Below are 18,435 nucleotides of genomic sequence, written 5' to 3'. Positions count from 1 at the left end.
CCTGGAATAGCCTGGCGCAGGTCAGGCACTCAAAAGATACCGTGAGCAAAGACTAAACGGGCAGTGACGCCTGGAGTCGGGGGGGATGGCTTCCAGTCGGAGAGAGGCCACTGCCGTCTGCAAGAGAAATGAGGTGAGCGTGGGAGGCGAGAGGCAGTGGCGGCATTGGGCAGTGGCGGCGAGGTGGGCCTGCCTGGCCCTGCCCGGTACCTTCTGCGCTCCCGAAAAGGCATGGTAGAAGCTGGACACATAGGTCATTATGGCCTTCTCGTCGGGCCGGGCCGTGTTCACGATGTCTGTAAGTGAACGACAAGGGTTAAACTGCCCAAGTAGGGGCGGGCGGGGGGGGCGGGGGAGAGGTGGTCACTCACTGGGATCCAAAGTCTCCTAAGGCCACAGGCATCCCAGGAGAAGGACCCTCAGAATGGATTCAGTGACCCCCAGTGACTCCAGGAGACTTGTCCATACCCTCAGCCCTTCCATTCCCTGTGGTCTCTAGAAAGGCCAAGGCTGTGGGAACTGGATTAAAATGAGGCCACTTCCTCTCTTTGAGAATGGCCTCAAGGGGCTGCTGGACAGTCAACCCCCGGGGCCACCAGAGGCCAGAGACATGGGTCCTGGCTGGGGGTGGTGCACGGCTGGGAAACGGAGCAAAGCCGGAAAGGAAAAACAAACACTCCGCTTTGATGGACTCCAGACTCCACGCCGGGGGCAAGCAGGGAAGACAGCGGCCTTGGATGTCTGCAGGAGCCAGCCCCTCCCTGGCCACCTGGCTTGCCCATCCCACGAGAGGGGCAGGACTCCGACAGGGCTCCAGCAGGACACGCGGGTCCTGTTCTGAGACGTGGCCCCCACAACCAGTCATCTTCCAGCTCCTCCTTCCCCTGCTTCCCCATCCCTGAGCCTGACTGGTCTGCTCAGACTGCTCCCTCTCTGGCTCCCAGGCAGCACCACTGTCCCCGGTTCACCCAGATTCATCCAGCCCTTCTCACTGGCACCGCCAGCTCCTTGAAGTTACCGCAACACATGCCCGCAGAACAGGGTGGTGACTGAACAAAAGGGATGTACTTACCCTCTGCATCCAACATCTTGGGGATGTCTAGATATTTCTCGGCCACTTCAAAGGCATTGTTCAGGTTGGTGACAGGGTCATCCTGGGAGGAGGGAGGTGAAGGAGGGAGGAAGGACTTTGTCAGGGGCAGGGTGCAGGAGCACAGAACGAGGCAGGCCTGGAAGGGAGGCGTCCCGGAAAGGGGCAGGACTAGAAAGGCTTCTTTAGGCACTTCTCGGCCCCCTGTGCTGCTACGGGGATTGGGGAGGAGGGCACCCACATACAGTCAATCCTCAAAGGAATGCATCTGGGAATCTTTTGGGAAAAAGCGTGGACCTTTCCCCCAGAGAAAATGCAGGTGTGCTCTTTTCTCACAACTTCCAGCCCTCCGGCCCCCAGACTGAGACCTTTGTCCTGAAACCCAGAAAGTGTGGTCCAGACCTGAGAGAACACCGTGGGGGTGACAGGTCAGGGGTAAGCCGAGAGCTCCCATGGTCCAGCCTTCACACGGTCTCCCCACTGTTCCTAGGATTAAAGACCCTCGCTCATGTGCCTTAGTTGATGTTTAGCTAGAGCCCACTTCGATTCCTCAGAGGGGCTTGAACAGGTCAAGTGCAGGCTCGTGCTTCCCCCACTGGGAATGCCCTCCCCTTGGCTCTAGGCTGCCTCCTCCTCCAGAGGCCCTTCCTGGACCATGCCAGCTCACCATGGCCTCCTTCCTCTGCAGTACCTCTCTGGCCCTACCCACTCCCCACCCTCATTCAGCCTGAGCACATGTGCATGGCCTCATGGGGCTGGTTTGCTCTGGACACACCATCCCACCTTCTCCACTGGCTGGGAGCTCCTGGAGGGCAGGACCTTGGTCTTACAGGCTCACAAGCCTTGTAAAGGCAAATGAGAATGGGAACCTGCATGGGAAACACTTGCTGGTAGTGATGGCTTGGAATTCTTCAGCCCTTTTCTCCACTAGGCAGAGAGGAAATGCTTCTAGAGTCTAAAAGGTTAAGGAAGGGGACCCAGAAGGCACGGCCGGCCAGGCCCCAAAATAACCGTGGGCAGTCGCAATGCCCATAAGGGGAGAAGGAGATAGTCCCCAAGGGGAGCAAGGGAGGTAAGAATCAGCCACCAAGCCTGGGGTCTGGTGACAGCTGGCACAAGGCCCTCTTAGCCTGCCCATGTGAGTACAGAATCCTCCTTCGGATGCCAGCAATAGACGGGTGTGGAAGAGGTGACCCAGAGTCAGGGTCAGACTCTGTGGATCTCTGGGTCACTGAGGGATGTGCAAGAGGCAAACCTTTCTCAGCTTGTCATACTCGATCAGCTCGGGTCTGTGTCGGTGGATCAGTGCATTGAAGGCAAGGCCATCCTTCCAGCTGGGGATGGAAAGACAAAGGTTAAAAGGAGGGCCCTCTCCCCATGACGTAAGTGTTGATAGCCTGGGGCACCCATAGGAACAATTAATTCCCATTTACTGAGATAGTGTGTGCGCCGGGCACTGCAAGGAGACCGTCTGGCAGAGTGGCCGTGAGCATGACTGCTAGAGCCAGCTGGTCTGGGGTGAGATCCCACCTCTGGCACTTACCGTCAGTGTGACCTTGGGCAAGTCCCATAATCTCCTACTCCCTCAGTTTCCATGTCTGTAAGGCGGGGTAGTAAGAGTAGCTACACTTCGCTGGGTTGTTATGAGGACTGAATGAGTGAATACACGTAAACGCTTAGCCCGGCGCCTGACCCGTGGCTAGTACTTTATGAGTGAGTGCTGGCCTCCGGGATGGCCATGACCTGCTGAGCCCTGTACGTGCAAGACCCCGCCGAATGGGATGGGCCTACAGTGGAGGGCAACAGCCCACCGTGGGAGACCAGTGCGTGCGCCCTGACCTATGGGACAGAAGCAGGGAAAGGGAAAGAGGGCCAAATGGGAGGATGGGACTCCATCCTGGGGCGAGATGAGGGAAGGCGGTGGGCTGGAGTGCTCTGGCCGGGCACTCACCTGATGTGGAAGTTCTGCACGTTGACGTTCTTGTATGGGGCCGTCTTCCTCTGGCACCAGAGAAGCAGCCCTTCCTTGGCGGAGGTCTCTGCAGAACGCACAAGGACGGTGAGCGCGGGGTCAAAACCCCATCCCCACAAGCCGGCCCCGTCGAACGAGACTTTCAGCCCAGGCACAGGAATCAGACGGAAGAGCAGCAGGGCCAGCAGGAAGAGGGCCTCCTGTTCCAGACACCCGGCAGACCTCTGCTGATCCCAACCACTGGCCTGCACACCGAGCCCTGAGAAGTCACTTGCCCGGGGTCACCTCAGGAAGTGGTAGTGACAGGACAGGCCAGGGCTGGACACCACGCCACGTCTCTGCCCACAAAGCCTGTCCCTTCACCCTCCAGAACACACTGCCAAACAAGCCCCTGATGCTGGCCTTGGACTCTTCTGAACGGTGAAGAACCAGCCAAGGGGCCTGAGCGCCGGGCCTTGCACACCCGGGGTCTCCCAGATGTGGCGGCGGCTTCAGGGAAGTGGTGAGGGAGGGGCCCAGGGCATCTGTCTGCTCCCCGTGGGCGGCTCCGGGAGCGCGGAGTGCAGGGTCACCGCTGCGGCCTTTGCGGGAACCCGCTCCCCAAGCTGGCTGGGATGACTGTGCTCACACCATAGCACACACACGTGCTTGGAGGGACTGGCCCCAGGTTCACGGAGGCAAAGGTCTGAGGGTGGGGGTGTCAAATGGAAACATGTAGGCGCTAACGCGAAAAAACCAGGCCAGGCCTGACTCTGCCACTGGTCTGCTCTGCGACTCAGATTCCTTGACTGGAAAATGGGGACATTCATGCCCACTCGACAAGGGTCGTGTGAGGGTCCGCTGAGACGAAGACCATGGGAGCCAGAGGGCTCTGGGTGGATGCCAGAGCTGGGCGGCTGGCTGGGGATCCTTCACCCGCAGCCCGGGCCAGATCTCACTAACCACTCTTGCACGGGGCCAGGCCCCGCGAGTGACGCCGGGAAACACGGAAGAGCCTCAAGCATGAAGACAAAGCCCCCAAATCACCATCTAACGCACCCCAACCTGGACAGGACCAGGACAGGGAGAAGAGGCTGTTCTTTGCCAGGCCTTAGGCTCTCACCTTCCACAGAGATGTCCTGGATGGCGAACCTGAGGATGATGGTCCAGATCATTCCCAGGGTCATCTTTGCGTTGCCGTCCACAATCTCTGCATGCACGGAAGGGGGCAGAGGGTGAGAAGGTTGCTGAAACCAGAGGGGACTCCTTCTGGCTCTACGTAGAGATTAGCTCCGATGGTCCAACGGGAGCCGTCCAGGCCTGTCCGCCACCCTCCCTGGGAGACGCTACACGGACACTGGGAAGCACCGTCCCCCAAGCCTTCTGCTGCTCAGCACCTGCGGGCCCCCGTGCACGTGCTGTCCGCCACGCAGGCCTGTTCTCACCCGGCCAGCCCGTCGTCTCGCCCAGCTCAAAAGAGCGCTCCTCCCTGACACGTGTCCCAGGCACTGGGCCCGCACTCCCAGCCCTTTGTGTGCACCTCCCTCGTGCCGTCAAGGGTGCGTCTCCCCATGGCGGGTGCGTGCCGCACTACTGTTGAGAATCTGCCCACTTCCTTCCAACCTCACTGCTGCCACCATTGTCCAGGCCACTGTGGTCTCCCCCCGAGAGCTCGACACACCACCTCCCCCTCCGTGCCCCGTGCAGTCCACCTCCACACAACAGCCAGGGTGCCCACTTTAAAAGGTGCATCAGATTTGTGCCACTCACCTGCCCGAAGCCCGACTACATCTAAAATGAAGCCCATGTTCTCAAATCCCACTTACAAATCCTGCCCTGGGTGACCCTGCCCCTTGATGCCCGGCACACCCCGGCCGTGTCCTTTCAGCAAGCCAGGCTTTCTTGCTAGAAGGACCTCAGGCCTTTTGTCCACCCACGAAGTGCACCCCTTGACCCTTTCCTTGGGTGGCTGTCTTTCCCATCCCCTAAGCCTCTGCTGTCACCTCTCCGAAATAACCCCCACCAACCACCAATCTGTAGGTGCCCGCCCAGGGCCCCTCTCTCGCCAGCACCCTGCTCGGCCCCTCACATGCTAACCATCATTTGTAACCACGTATGTGCTGGTTTACTTGTTCACTGCCTGCCTTTGAGATCGCCCCTCAGTACCTGGCCTCGGCCCTTGTGAAAGACAGGATGCTGCAGGACAGGGAGAGCGGCCCCCAGGCCCAGCCGGGAAGGTACATGCTTTCTTCACTAACCGAACAACTACTCTCAAACTTCTGGGAGTTGCCTCAAAGGTCTGTACCACATGGTCTTCAGCTTCAGTAGCTTACAGAAAAATCATCTTGGCGACACTCAGGGCGCCATGTGTCTACTGCTGGGTAAGAGAAGTGTAAGTGGCCTCATCCCTGAGTCTGCCAGCCAGATGTGCCTCTGCAGCCCTCTAAATGCCTTCCGCACCCCAACGTCTCAGCACGGCAGGTGCAGGAAGAGAGACCTTGCTCACAGACCCTCGAGAACAGAAAACTCCAGGGTGGGCTTGATTTGGAAAGGAGATAGAGTGATCACCCAGGGGACAGGGCCAGGCCTTCCCCAAGGACACACTCGAGAGGAAAGGGTGGGGCCCATCAGCCACAACGGAGGAGAACCTCCCTCCGCCCCCTAGAAGCCACAGGTTGATGGCAGAGGGTGGTTTTCGTCTTGAGAGTGTCAGGATAAGAAAATAAGCACAGTCCACTGCCCAGAGGCAGGGGAAGGACGGAAGGACACAATGTCTGCCGGGCCCTTTCCCAGGGCTAAGAACCCCATACAGGGAAACCAGGCAGAGTCTCTCCAGCCTGGGGCAAGGGCAGAGATATCCAGTCAGGAAACCTATGCTGCGTTCCTCCCAAGTGCCAGGCACTCCACAGCAGGGGAACGCACGCAGTCTGGACAGGCGGCTGGAGCTCCCACACCCAGCCGGCTGCATAAGGAAGCTGATCATGGAGGGCTCAGAGAGCTCCCATGAGGAGGAAGACGGATTCTCTCATGACACATGCACCAGACGCTTCCCGGACCTATAGCTGTGCCCCCACAAGACAGTCATGTTTTGGCTACGGCCCAGACCATGCGGAGGGTAGGGCGATGGGAGGCAGGGCAGGGGCTGGGGCTCTCAGGTATTCTGAAGCCCTCGGGGCACCTCTAGTAGCTGCTTTCCAGCTTTCTCCCGGGGCCCAGCGGTCACAGGGACTGGGAGTGAACCAATCTGGGCATGAACGCAGAACATTTTTAGACGGAGTTTTTCTCCAAATGAAGACCGATGCATGCCACCGGGTCTCTCCTCTAACCCCTCTGTATTTACAGGCTAGCATTTGAGCAAAGTAAGTACAGCTGTGAGAAGCAGGAGGCTGGAGTGGAGCCAGGAGGAAAGATCCATGCAAGGACAGAAAATCTGAAGGCCGACTGATTTTGGGGGTTTTGCTGTTTTTTAAACAAACACCAACCACCTCAACTGTGGCATGTGACGCTTGGCACCCCTCCCCGAGAGGTCCCAGCCGGGGCAGAGCCTTGGAACTCAGTACGCACACTCTGGCCTCAAGTCTTGGCCAACGTCTCAGAGCCCTGTCATTAACAGCAATTAGTTTTCTTTGTTTTTCTAGAAGCTGGGACAACATGGATGTCAGGGTGTAGGAAATCCTGCTCTAATGAGCTGAACTGTGAGTGCAAGCTGACAGGGAGCTTCTGGGCTCCATCAGGCCTCGCCTCGTCTCCAAAAGCGCCTGTGAGCTCGTGACGAGCTGGCTGCTGGAGGGCAGCGTGTTGTTGCTCTAGTGGAAAGGTCTAGAACGAAGAATCGCAGTATTGGGTGTCCCCATGGGGCACAGAGGGTCCTGGGTATCCAGTCAGGGGCCAAACTCCCTCAGGTCCTGCAGCCAGAAAAGTCTGGTTACTGACCTTTGGACCTGCACTCCCCACCCCAGAGCCCTGACACCGGGCCTCGAAAGTCCTTCTCCCCTGAGATCTCCAGATACCAGGCAGGGCCAAAGGGCAAAGGTGCTCCAGGCACAGGGACGCCAGGTGATGTGACTGTCAGTGTTTCTGAGGCCCAGCACAAGGGCCAATGAGGGTGTCCAGGGTCCAGGACAAAGTCATTCCTGCCCTGTAGAAGAGGCCTGCCCTACATAACTGGGGGTACTGGATTCCCGAGTGTTAGATTATTCTGTGGGTGGAAGGGAGGAGGAGCTTGGGGACCCAATGATCACATCGAGGGCAGTCACTGTGGTCACTGCTGGGGTATATACTGGGGCTTTATACCCCACCAAGTGCTCTCTCTGCCACCCACACAACTCCTGCTTGGAGTACAGAGGTTGAGGCGCTGAGCCTGCAAGTCAGGGACCGAGCTGTCCCATCCCCGCTCACCTTCTGCTCCGATGGAGACCAGCTTGACTCCTTTGCTGGCGATGAAGTCCAGGGCTTTGTTCACATTGTTGATTTTGTGCACTCTCATCTTGCCCCGCTCCGGCTTAGGTAACCGCTCACCTGAGAGCCACGCCCCGAGAAAGAGGGAGAGAAAGGGAAACTTTAATGTCCCTACTGCCCTCCAGAACTGGCCGCCATGGCACTCTGGCCCGCCCTCCCCCCACAGGCCAGCGCCTGGATGCGCTGCAGTGCAGTCGTTCAAAGCCTCAGTCTCTTCCCAGCAGCTTAGGGACAGCTGGGGTGGGCCGAGTCCCCGGGACGTGGCACAGGGCACCTGTTCCAGGTGTGGGGTGTGCTGCGTTGCACAGGAGACTCACCTGAAATGACCTCCAGAAGGAGCATGAGCTTGAGCCCGTCTCGAAAGTCCTCATCGATGTTCTCGATCTGTGTGCCAGCCTTCCTCAGGTGGGAGTTGCACCAGGCTGTGAACGTCTGGGGAAGCATGAGAGAGAGGCCTGGAGGGTCAGTGTGACTGTTGGGGCCTTCTAACAAAAGGGCTGGGCCACCACCCTGACCCTGGGACAACAGTGGCCACCACGGGGCCTTCCTATACACTGTTTCTGATCCTTAAGCAACCCAGGCAAGCCAATCTGAGGAAACCGAGGCTCAGGGTAGTTAGCAGACCCACCGCACGATTGTCTGGATGGTAAGTGGCACAGCATGGACTAGAACCCAGTCATGCAAATGTGACTCAGTGCCAGACCCCGGGTATGGAAACGAGACACAGGGTCCCCGCTCTTACATTCTTTGGGACAGATACACAGAACCCTTCACCACCTCCCCCGACCCGAGCAGGCAGATGAGACCACAGGTCCTAGCCGGTGCTGGCTTCCTTCCCTCTCAGGTAGGAGCCATTGCCGGCACAGAGATGACCTGAGACAGGAAAGCAGATGGAAAATAAAAGCCTGCTGTAAATGTAAGGTTTTCTTCAAGTCAGTCTCTCTTGGAGTTTTGGGCGGCCTGGCAGCAAGCGCCTCCCCTAAAAGACCGGGAGCGCAGAGCCTCTGAGCCCTGCGCAAGCCTCTATTCCTTGGGAGGGCATTCCACATCCCACCCTTCCAAACCTTAGGGGAGCTTAAGGAGGCTGGAAGGCAAGTGGAGGTAGGCACCCCCCCACCAGAGTTAGACAGCCATATCTGAGGAAGTGTCTGAAACACAGGGCACGCAGATGCCGGGACATGAAAGGATGCATTCGGGTACAGAGGGCCACAAACAACAACCCAAATCCCAAATCCCAACTCCAGAACACCCAGCACAGGGCAGCAGCCACTCAGGCCCCGCTGGCCGCACATGTCACCCGACATCAGCCCCCAGGAAGCGCGTCACATCAGTTAAAAGGTGGACGTGTCTAGACACCTTCTGGGGAAACCGGCCCAATTAGCCTCCCACAGCAGGGTCTGGGAAAAATGCCATGCTTCTGTTTCTCACAGAACCCCCGTAACCCGCACCCCACCCTGCCACCTCCATCTGCAGTGGCCAGCATGGATGTGGGCAGAGGGCCAGGAGCGTACAAGCACACGCTCCGTGCCCAGGCGCAGGCAGAGGCCACGTGGGGGGCGAGGGGCTTCCAAGGAGCCTCTGGCGGAGCACCATGTGTTTTGACAACTGTCACCACTCCTGCTCATTCAGACGTAACACTAGGCCCCTCCCAGACAAAGGAGCCGCCTAATCAACACGCCATGCAGCGAGGATGGGCATGAGGTTTCCTTCCAAACCCAAACGGTGGATGTGAAGAGTTCCTCTGCACGGGGGACACAGACCCCATCCTGTGTGGAGCTGTTCCCTCAGTAAGGGTGCCTGTACCCTGGCTCCGCCTCTCCTAAACTGGCACCTGCTTATCCCTCAAGATCAGCCTGAAGCACAGCTCCTCTGAGACGTCCACACCGACTGGCTCACCCCGACCCGATTCTGACTCGGATGCTCCCTCCTCTGCACAGGTATCATAGCACCTTTCTCTCGGGCTCTTACAGTTGGGTGTTGCTCTCTGCCTCCGCACATGCCTGAACTCTGGCCACCAAGCAGGTGCTCACACTGAGGAAGCAGGAATGTGCCTTCTCTGCCTCATTCCCCAACCCCCTGTATACAGCTCTGAATTCAGACAAACCAGAGCCAGACTGCTGGTTACACTACTCATATGGAAACATCATCCGACCTTCCTTAACATCTGCCTCCCCGTCTGTAACATGGTGGTGAGGACAGCACCCAAGTCACGGTCAGCGTGAGGATTCGCGATGGCGGAGCCCGCAGAGCACATGACGGCCCCGGTCGTCGCTGTGCCTCCCCAGATCTCCTCCTTTCCTGAAATCCTGCCACTGCTTCCAGAGTATCCTCTCCTTCCCCTGTCTGCCCTGGCCACCACGCAGCCCCCGGCAGCTCTCAAAAGCATTCTCTAGTCATTCCGTGTGTTACTAGAGGTTGCCTGCACGTGTGCAAGCTCCAAGGGGGCAGGACTTCCGTCCCTTGTAATGTCTGAGGCACAGCCAGCTGCGGTGCTGGGCAGCGAGACGTGACTCAGCCGTCCTACAAACCAGTGGGCGGCAGCAGGCCGGGCTGGGGCAGGAAGTGGCCAGGAAAGCCGGCCTCTGCCCGTGCGCGTACCTGAAAGATACCTGCGAGTGGCAAAGCGACCGATCGTATCCCAAGGCTGAGGACGGAAGAGGGCGATTCCCAGAGGGCAAGCTCCCCAGTGCTCCAGTGCTGCTGGGGCCAAGATGTAGGCCCCTGGTCTGCACGCAGGGCCAGAAACGTGTCTAAACGGCAGCCCTCATCACCTCAGCCTGCCTGGGTTATGCCCACGTGCTCTCAAAGGGCACAGGTCTGGGTCTCAATGCCAACTCCCGGACCTACTTACACCTCAGTTTCCTTCTGTCGGATGGACTCACCAGAATCTACCTCCCATAGCTGCTGCAAGGATTAAGTGGGCGAGAGGCTTTAAAGCACCCGACACAGTACCTGGCATAAAGTTAATGCCAGATGAATTGTCTGCATGCACAGTGGCTGCTTCCCTCTCTGCAAAGGCCCTTACCCCACCTCCATGGTTTGGAGAGGAAATGAAATTGCAGGAAACCCTCTTCCTGTGGAGGCTGGGAACAAAACTCGCCTCGTGGGGTTCAGGCTATCTGTCCTCACAAACGTGTACCCCATCCTTTGCTCATCTTCTCTGGGGAGCACGTAAGAGCTCTGGGGCTTGGGGCTCACACGGACCTGGGTTCAAATCTGGCCTCTGCCGGTGAGGCAACCTGCCCGAAGGGTAGCCCTGGATAAGCAATGAGTCTCACGCTGTCCGATGATGAAGTGGGGACAGTTAACTTCTCTTAAATAAAGATCGAACAACATAATGCAAGTTAATCACTTCAGACTGTGCCTGGCACAGATTCTGTCAGCACTCAGGATTACACGTATGTCCAAAAAAAGACCTGTTTTCAAGTCAACGGTCACTATGCCCTGTACTTCTGTGTCCCTAGCTGGAAGCAGGCAGCATCCTCAGCAGAATACCGAGCAGGTGCTTAGGAAGCGTATCTGCTTGCCTGGCCTGGGTGGCGAGAAGGAAGAACTCTCTCCTGGGCCGGCCACAGACAGAATGGAAACCCCACCGACAGGCCTCCCACCCCTATGCCCCACGTGGCTGTTTTCTCCTTCTGGAAGATGACGGGCACGTGCTGACACTCGAGGCTCACAGACGAGGAGAACGGGCCCTCACAAGGCCATCTTCAGGGAACAAATCAACCCCAGACCACCACTTCTTTACGCAGTGACTGGGCAGGAGGAGCTGGGATTTGAACGGGACATTAAACATTCGGTTGTTCCTAGTTGGCCACAAGAATGACTCTCTACTCGACACTTCCTCTCCCTGCCGGTTTAGGCTAAGATGCGTGGGGTAGACAGTGTGGAGGGGTGGTTTCAATAGACAGAGGCCTCGTGTGCCCACCACACCACCCACTGCTGTGCAAAATTCTCAGAGCGTTGAGCTACAGAGCCAACAGCTGAGCCAACGGCTGACAGGTTCCACTGCTCCGCATGCCCCAGGCTTCCGTGGGGTTGGAACACGTCCATTCCCTTGACAAGCATTTGCTGGGGGTCGACCCCAGGCCAGGTCCTGTGTCGAGGACAGAGGAGTGAGCAAAAGTGGACACAGCCTGCACTCTCACGGAGCACCCAGTCTGAACAGGGAGAGGATGTCAGTAATCAAGCGACCGCTCAGCTACAGAAATAACAGCCGCAGGAAAAGTAATAGTAATGACCGGAGCAGCCACCTCTATAGAGCTCACTACGTGCCGGGCACTGTTCTAGGCACTTTGTCACGTATTAATTTCTCCCAGCTGCATAACTATCTTGTGGGGTAGGAGCCACTACGGGCTCATTTTACAGATGAGGAAACCGAGGGTCAGACAGGTGTTGTGACTTGACCACAGGGAGTCACGCACCTGGAAAGTTACAGAGCCGGACTTAAAGCCAGGTCCTCTGAGCCCCAGAGGCCCCACTCCAAGGTGTCATGCGTTTGCCCTCTTCCCCGCTGCCCCCAGAAAGGGAGCGAAAGACCATTCAGCATGCAAGCTCCTGATCTAGGTAGGGGCAGACACGGGGTAGTTTCCGAGGTAATTCTCCCACTCTGATAGGACTGAGAATGAGTGAAGACAAAAAATAAGGGAGACTGTGCAGATAACAAGAACAGCATGTGCAAAGGCCCTCCAGGAGGCTGGAGAGAGAAAAAGAGGGAACAAGGTAGAGCAAGCTGTGCCATGAGGCTGGTGGGGCCTACCTCACGGGGCCTTCCAAAGGTCACACTGGCTGCTGCTGGCTGAGGACAGAGCTGAAGGGGGCAAGGGTCAATGCGTGAGGACCAGGAAAAAAGAGAGTAAAAAGCCTCCAAGAGAAACTCGGCAGTGGGAGGAAGACAGAGGAGCCATGCTGGAGATACTAACTGTTGTGACTGAGAAAGACAAGCTCAGTGTTTCTGTTTTATTGGGGGGGGGGGGGGTTGTTCAGAGCTACTGGCACCCTGTGGGAGGAGGAAAAGACAAAGAGCATCGAGCTCAGCTAGGCTTTACTGTTAAGGCCATTTTCATGGTAAGCACGGACTCGGAACAGTGGCCCTGTCCTCAGGTGCTCAATGAATTTACTTGGTTGATTCCCAACTTGGAACCCCTACTAGACACTGGGCATGGGAAGAAGCGAAACAGATGCAGAATTTACATTCGGGGGGGGGGAGGGCATGCTAAAGGTAATTATGCAATCATCGCTAATTACTGCTTCCTACCATTTCTACATAGGGACTCTTTAAAACCTCCAACCTCATGATCGTGTAAATTATCATCTCCATTTTACAGATGAGGAAACTGAGGTGAGGAGGGGTAAGTGACTTGCCCAAGGTCACAGAGCTCATCAACAGTTTCAAACATGGGGCGGCCGCTCATCCACAAGGCCTGAGTGGGATGCTAAGTACGCTTGGCAAAGCAGAGCCAGCAGAGCAGAGTTAGGAAGGCCCCAGCCCCACCTCAGCCCCCAAGCTGGAGGGGAGCTCACAGAGTGAGGTGGGCAGGCAGAGCTATGCCTCCAAAAGCTCCCCTACTTCTTCAAGGGTGGCCTGGACCCACTGTGAGGCAGCGAAAACAAAGCCAGTGGTGGCCCTGTTGCTCCCAGCCTGTCCTTGCCATTGTGAGAAGGGAGCCTGAGCCCAGCCCTCGGCCTATCTGGGGAGGAAGGAAGGATGTGGACTTGTCTGTCTTTGAGAACACACGTGAAAAAAAAAACCACAGAGAAGAGGCTTTAGAACTTGCCTCTGCACACTGGCAGCTTGTTCAAGATTCTTCTCTGGTTGCTAAAATAGCACAGGGTGTGAGTGGGGGAGAGGGAGGGCCGGCAGAAGAGAAAGAGGAGCTTGTTGGCTCCTTTGGGACCCAGTCACCACTCCCAGTGCGGTGGTGCACCGGGGACGGCAAGCTTCAGAGGGGCCCCTGGGCGGTTTCTGCTTTGTCACTCTGTATGTGGGGGGAGGGAGAGGAGGCCATCACTGGCCATAAAGTCCTTCCTGTGTCACAAGGACCCCTCCCAGTGGCCAGGATGTGGGGCGGCTGGGTGAATGAATGATGGATATTGTTCTGGAGGTGACCTAAGCAGCCGGGAATGTGGCAGCAGGGGGCTTTAATGAGCCATTCATCAATGATTCCTTCCTCCAACCCAAAGAGGTAAACCCTGTCTACTCTGGGGCAGTACTGAATCCGAAGCAAACATCTTAAGACAGAGCAACCAAGTGGCATTCCAGTGGGCACAGTGATGGTGAGTGCGAGAGGAAAGGGTCCTGGTGGGATGAGGCTGCCCAGCTGAAAAAACTTTCCTTCCCTCTTCTTCTCAACGACTTCCTGTTACAAAACACGTTCCCTGTTACAAAACACGGTCATAGCACTGAAGGGGGTGGTGTGGAGGGAAATGTCTGTTGGGAGCTGGGATTCCACTGAACCCAGAATAAAAGGAGTCTCTTGCAAAGTCAGTCTGGGTCTGGAAGCAGGCTCAGCCCAGTCCCTTGGCGGGGGCGAGCATACTGGCTTCAAGGATCGGCCCCGGCAAAGAGGGCTCCCGGACCAGGGTCGAAGGCTGCACTATTTCTACTCACGCGGCAGATGCTCACATGTGGATTCCACTGACTCCACGCTTCACACGATTTTAGGAAAAGCTCTTTGCTGCCTCACACCGCATCCCCCGCCTTCCACCGTGTACGCTGCCCACCCCCTTCGCGGGACAGCCCGGGCCGACAGCCTGACCCACGAGGCCCAGGACTGACTGCAATTGGTCACGGCAAACTCCCCCAGGGTACACGGAGGCAAGACAGGGCTCCCTACGGTGCCGGGAGTTTTCAGACCCCGTCTCTGCAATACCGTGTCGGGTTTGCCGCTCCGCTGGGGCATCAGCTGCCTTGAGGGGGAGGGCGCCGTCCCACTTCCTGAACTCCCACCTTGCCTGCTGTGGCCTCTGATGCTGCCCATGGTTCCTGCTTCCACGGGTCCTCAGGAAGGGTGTCTGGGGCTTGGACACAAGGGAGGGATGGCTATTTATTCCTAGGACAGGCATCCAGCCTTCTTATCACCCATCTGCCTAGCCACTGCCAGGCTTCAGACAAGGCCTAGCCCCAGCGGGGCATCTTTTCAGTTCCTGAAAGCAGAAACTGCTCCCACCATAAAGGCCCTTTCAGGGCTCGACAGCTCAGCCGAAGGGAATCTGGGTTGCCAGTGGCTCAGGCAAAAAGGCGATCACCCTGGCAACATCCACACGGACCGTCCAGGGAGCGAGGGGATCTGTGAGCCTCTGGACGGTTCTGAGATCGTATGTGAGTACTATTTTTGAAGACCCACTGCCTTTACCAGATCTGAAGGGGACAGAAACCAGGGAGCAGGCTGAGAACAGATAACGGACTGGTCATGATAACGTGGCCACAACGTAGATGGATGCAGCCCCACCAGGACGGGAAACTGAGGCTGGTGGTTTCGCAGCACGGGGGACACAGTGAGCTGCCCGCCCAGGACTCAATCCATAGCCAGCCAGGGGCAGAGCAGGCATGCTGTGTGTGCCTGCCCCATGACGACATCACCTAATTTGAAAGCAATTACAGGGAAATATGGAATGTTGCTTATGTCCTGGCCCGACGCTGCCTTATTCGGACTTTTCTCAGCCTACACAAAAAAGCTCTGACTTCCCAGTCGGAGGAGAGGTATAAATACCGCAGAGTGGAGTAGTGAACATTCCAAAGGTCCTGCGTGTCCATCCAGAAACCAGCTTTCCCCCACACCCCCTCCCCGGCAGCCAACGTTCCTGCCTCGGCCAGTCACCCTGTAAAGCACCAGAAAGCGAGCACGCTGTCGCTCCAACAGACTGACTTGCGTGTAGTTCCTACCTCGCGATAAGCGCTCGTCAAAAACTTTCCTGTAGGTCTTTACAGGGCCCGTTATTTCTCATCACTCAGGACTTCCCTCAGATGACATCACCCCAGGTCTTCCTTGCCCTTGACATCTGCACCATACAATCACTTTACTCCGGTAGGTCATATTCATTGTACTTATTACTCTCAGAAATTATGTCCTTTGTCCAGAACCAGTCTTCCTCCCAAGCCTACCAGAATCTCTATGAGAGCCGAGTCCTGTTTGCCGCAGGACCCCACTGCCTTGCACAGTGAGTCCTTAGTAAATCCTACAATGAATGGAATGTGTTTGGGGCCTCTCATGTCTAGTCATTTATGACTTCACGGTTTCTAATCCCATTTTGTACTGGTGAGAGTCCCAAGATTTAGGGCTAAAACTGCTTGCTTTCAAAAGTTCACAAAAATAAATCCTGGGGCTACAGATATTCCACACGCAAGCCACGGAAGATGCTGCTCGCGGCTTGCCACTCCAACAGAAGGACAGGAGCGAGCCCTCAGGAGCCGCATTCACTCAGGCATCAAGGCCACTGGACTTGCAGAGACCCTGGCTCAAGGGCGGGACCTAGGCGGTGGGTAGCAGTGGGCAGGCTACGAGGCAGGCTGAGGAAAGGACAGAGTGGCACAGTGCTCCAGAGCAAGGGCTCTCGAATCTCAAACATGGCTTCAAATCCTCGCCTCGCCACGCCACTTACTGTGCGAGGCCTTAGAAAACAGAGGTCATCTCCCTCAGCTTCAGTTTCCTCCTTTGTAAAATGAAGGTAATAGGCACGGTGTGAGCATTCAATAGGGCAATACGCACAGCCTGCGGAGAGTAAGTGATCAGTAGATGTTCCATTCGTTACTGTGTAGTTCCTGTTCCAAAGGGGTGAAGCCACACACCCCCAGTATTGCTGGCTACACTCTGGCGGCCGACACAAAGTGGTCTTCCCCCAAACCTCCCTTCCCTTAGCCTGGCCACGCGACTACCAAACCAAAGGAATATAATGATCAGACCTGGTTTTTCACACTTCCCGAGATCCTTGAAGTCCAGAGGTCCTTGACCCTGGCTGTACCTTAGAATTACCTGTGAGCTCTTCTGGTTTTTGTTATTTTCTCTCTCTCTCAGTTTTTAAGACAATGAATATTGTTTTCAGCCACCAGGATTTGAGGCAATTTGCTACCCAGCAGTAGATAACTAACGCAATATGGAAGCAGAGTTGCTGTATCATAGGTATGCGTGTATTCTTTTTAATCAAGTGCACAGTTTGGAGAGCCAATTTTTTAAAACCGAGTTGTAATTCACATACCATAAAACCCACCCTTTTAAAGTATAAAAATCAGTGAGCTTTAACTTATTCATGAGGCTGTACAATTATCACCACTATCTAATCCCATACCATTTTTATCACCCCAAAACTGTGAGCACTCCCTATCTCCCCTTTCCTGCTAGCTCCTGGCAACTGCTAATCTACTTTCTGTCTCTATGCATTTGCCTTTTACGCACATTTCATATAAATGGAATTATACAGTATGTAACCTTTGTGTCTGGCTTCTTTCATTGTGCTTTCCAGGTTAACCCACGTTGTAGCCTGTATCAGTGAGTGTTTCATCACTTCTTGTCTGAGTAATACTCTACTTTATGGATGTCTCATGTTTTGTTTATCCATTCATTCTCAAGTTGATGGACATTTGGGTCATTCCTACTTATGCTATTATGAATAATGCTGCTACAAACATTCATGTGTAAGGTTTTGCGCCAACGTGTTTCCAATTCCCCTGGGTATATACCTAGGTGTCTAACTCCTGGATCATATGGCAACTCTACGTTCAATCGTTTGAGGAACTACCAAGCTGTTTTCCAAAGAGGCTTCATCATTTTACATTCCCATCAGCAACATATGAGCATTCCAATTTCTCCACATCCTTGCCAACACTTGTTATTATCTGACTTTTTGATTATAGTCTTCCTAGTGGGTGTGAGGTGGTGTCTCATTTGCATTTCCCTAATAATTAATGATGCTGAGCATCTGATTAACCTCTTTGGAAAATCTGTCTTCTAGTCCATTTTTTAACTGGTTATTTGTCTTTTCATTGATATGTTGCAGGCATTCTTTATATATTCTGGACACTAGACTCTTATCAGATATATGATTTGTAAATATTCTCTCCCATCCTGAAGACTGTCTTTTTACTTTTACTTTCTGAGTGTTCTTTGAAGCAAAAAAAGTTTTTAATTGTCACTAAGTCTAATATAACTATTTTTCTTTGGTTGCTTGTGTTTTTGGTGTCCTATCTAATAAACATTGCCTAATCCAAGATCACACAGATATTTAAAAATTATTATTATTATTATTATTTTTGATAGAGCACACGCATGTATGCGCAAGCAGGGGAAGGACAGAGGGAGAGAATCTTAAGCAGGCTCTATACTCAGCACGGAGCCTGATGCAGGACTCAATCTCACAACTGTAAGATCATGACCTGAGCCAAAATCAAGAGTTGGACACTTAACCGACTGAGCCACCCAAGTGCCCCCACGGTCACAAAGATTTATGCTTACGTTTTCTTCTAAGTTTTATGGTTTTAGTTCTTATATTTAGATATTTGATCCAGTTGGAGTTATTTTGTATATGGTGTGAGGTAGGGGTCCAACTCCATCCATTACTTGCGTGTGGATATCCAGTTGTCTTAGCACTATTTATTGAAAAGACTACTCTTTCCCCATTGAATATGTCTTTTACTCTTGCTGGAAATCAATTGACAATAAATATATGGACCTCAGAGTTTCATAATAATGCCAAAACTTCACCCCAGGCCTAATGAAGGACCTGAAGGTGGGTCTTGAGCAACAGAATTCAGGAAGCTTACCAAGTGAGCCTAAAACGTTGCCAGGGTTGAGAACCACCACTCTAATTTATTAAACTCTCGCATTCTCTGAGGAAGGAATACGAGGCCCAGTTAGAACTACGCAACCCTTGGATTTGTTAGACTGAACTGGACCTTGGAGCTAAAAGAAATCTCAGAGAAGCAGGGGGTAGGCAGCCCAGG

General features: G+C 54.9%; 1 protein-coding gene and 1 long non-coding RNA gene across 7 annotated transcripts in view; one reads left to right on the top strand and one right to left on the bottom strand.

Annotated features, from left to right (window-relative positions):
- ACTN4 (actinin alpha 4) overlaps positions 1-18,435 on the bottom strand; it is a 70,627-nt gene that overhangs the window by 19,097 nt on the left and 33,095 nt on the right. For 3 of the 5 annotated variants that reach the window (XM_027044631.2, XM_027044634.2, XM_027044633.2), the window contains exons 2-8: positions 7,817-7,931; positions 7,440-7,559; positions 4,165-4,251; positions 3,042-3,129; positions 2,346-2,424; positions 1,073-1,154; positions 211-296 (exon numbers count right to left, since the gene is read on the bottom strand). In XM_027044631.2, the coding sequence (XP_026900432.1) occupies positions 211-296; positions 1,073-1,154; positions 2,346-2,424; positions 3,042-3,129; positions 4,165-4,251; positions 7,440-7,559; positions 7,817-7,931 (657 nt within the window). The remainder of the gene's footprint in view (positions 1-210; positions 297-1,072; positions 1,155-2,345; positions 2,425-3,041; positions 3,130-4,164; positions 4,252-7,439; positions 7,560-7,816; positions 7,932-18,435) is intronic. The other 2 variants (XM_027044635.2, XM_053209976.1) reach the window with 1 other exon arrangement.
- On the top strand, positions 12,716-17,794 carry LOC113595299 (uncharacterized). 2 transcript variants are annotated; one of them, XR_008293447.1, is made up of 4 exons: positions 12,716-13,775; positions 15,454-15,526; positions 16,542-16,618; positions 16,959-17,794. It is a non-coding gene; the product is annotated as an uncharacterized LOC113595299 (long non-coding RNA). The 2 variants fall into 2 exon arrangements; XR_008293448.1 differs by lacking the exon at positions 16,542-16,618.

This window comes from Acinonyx jubatus, chromosome E2 (genome assembly GCF_027475565.1).
Source record: "Acinonyx jubatus isolate Ajub_Pintada_27869175 chromosome E2, VMU_Ajub_asm_v1.0, whole genome shotgun sequence".
Lineage (NCBI taxonomy): Eukaryota > Metazoa > Chordata > Mammalia > Carnivora > Felidae > Acinonyx > Acinonyx jubatus.
This window is presented reverse-complemented; position numbering and strand designations above follow the sequence as displayed.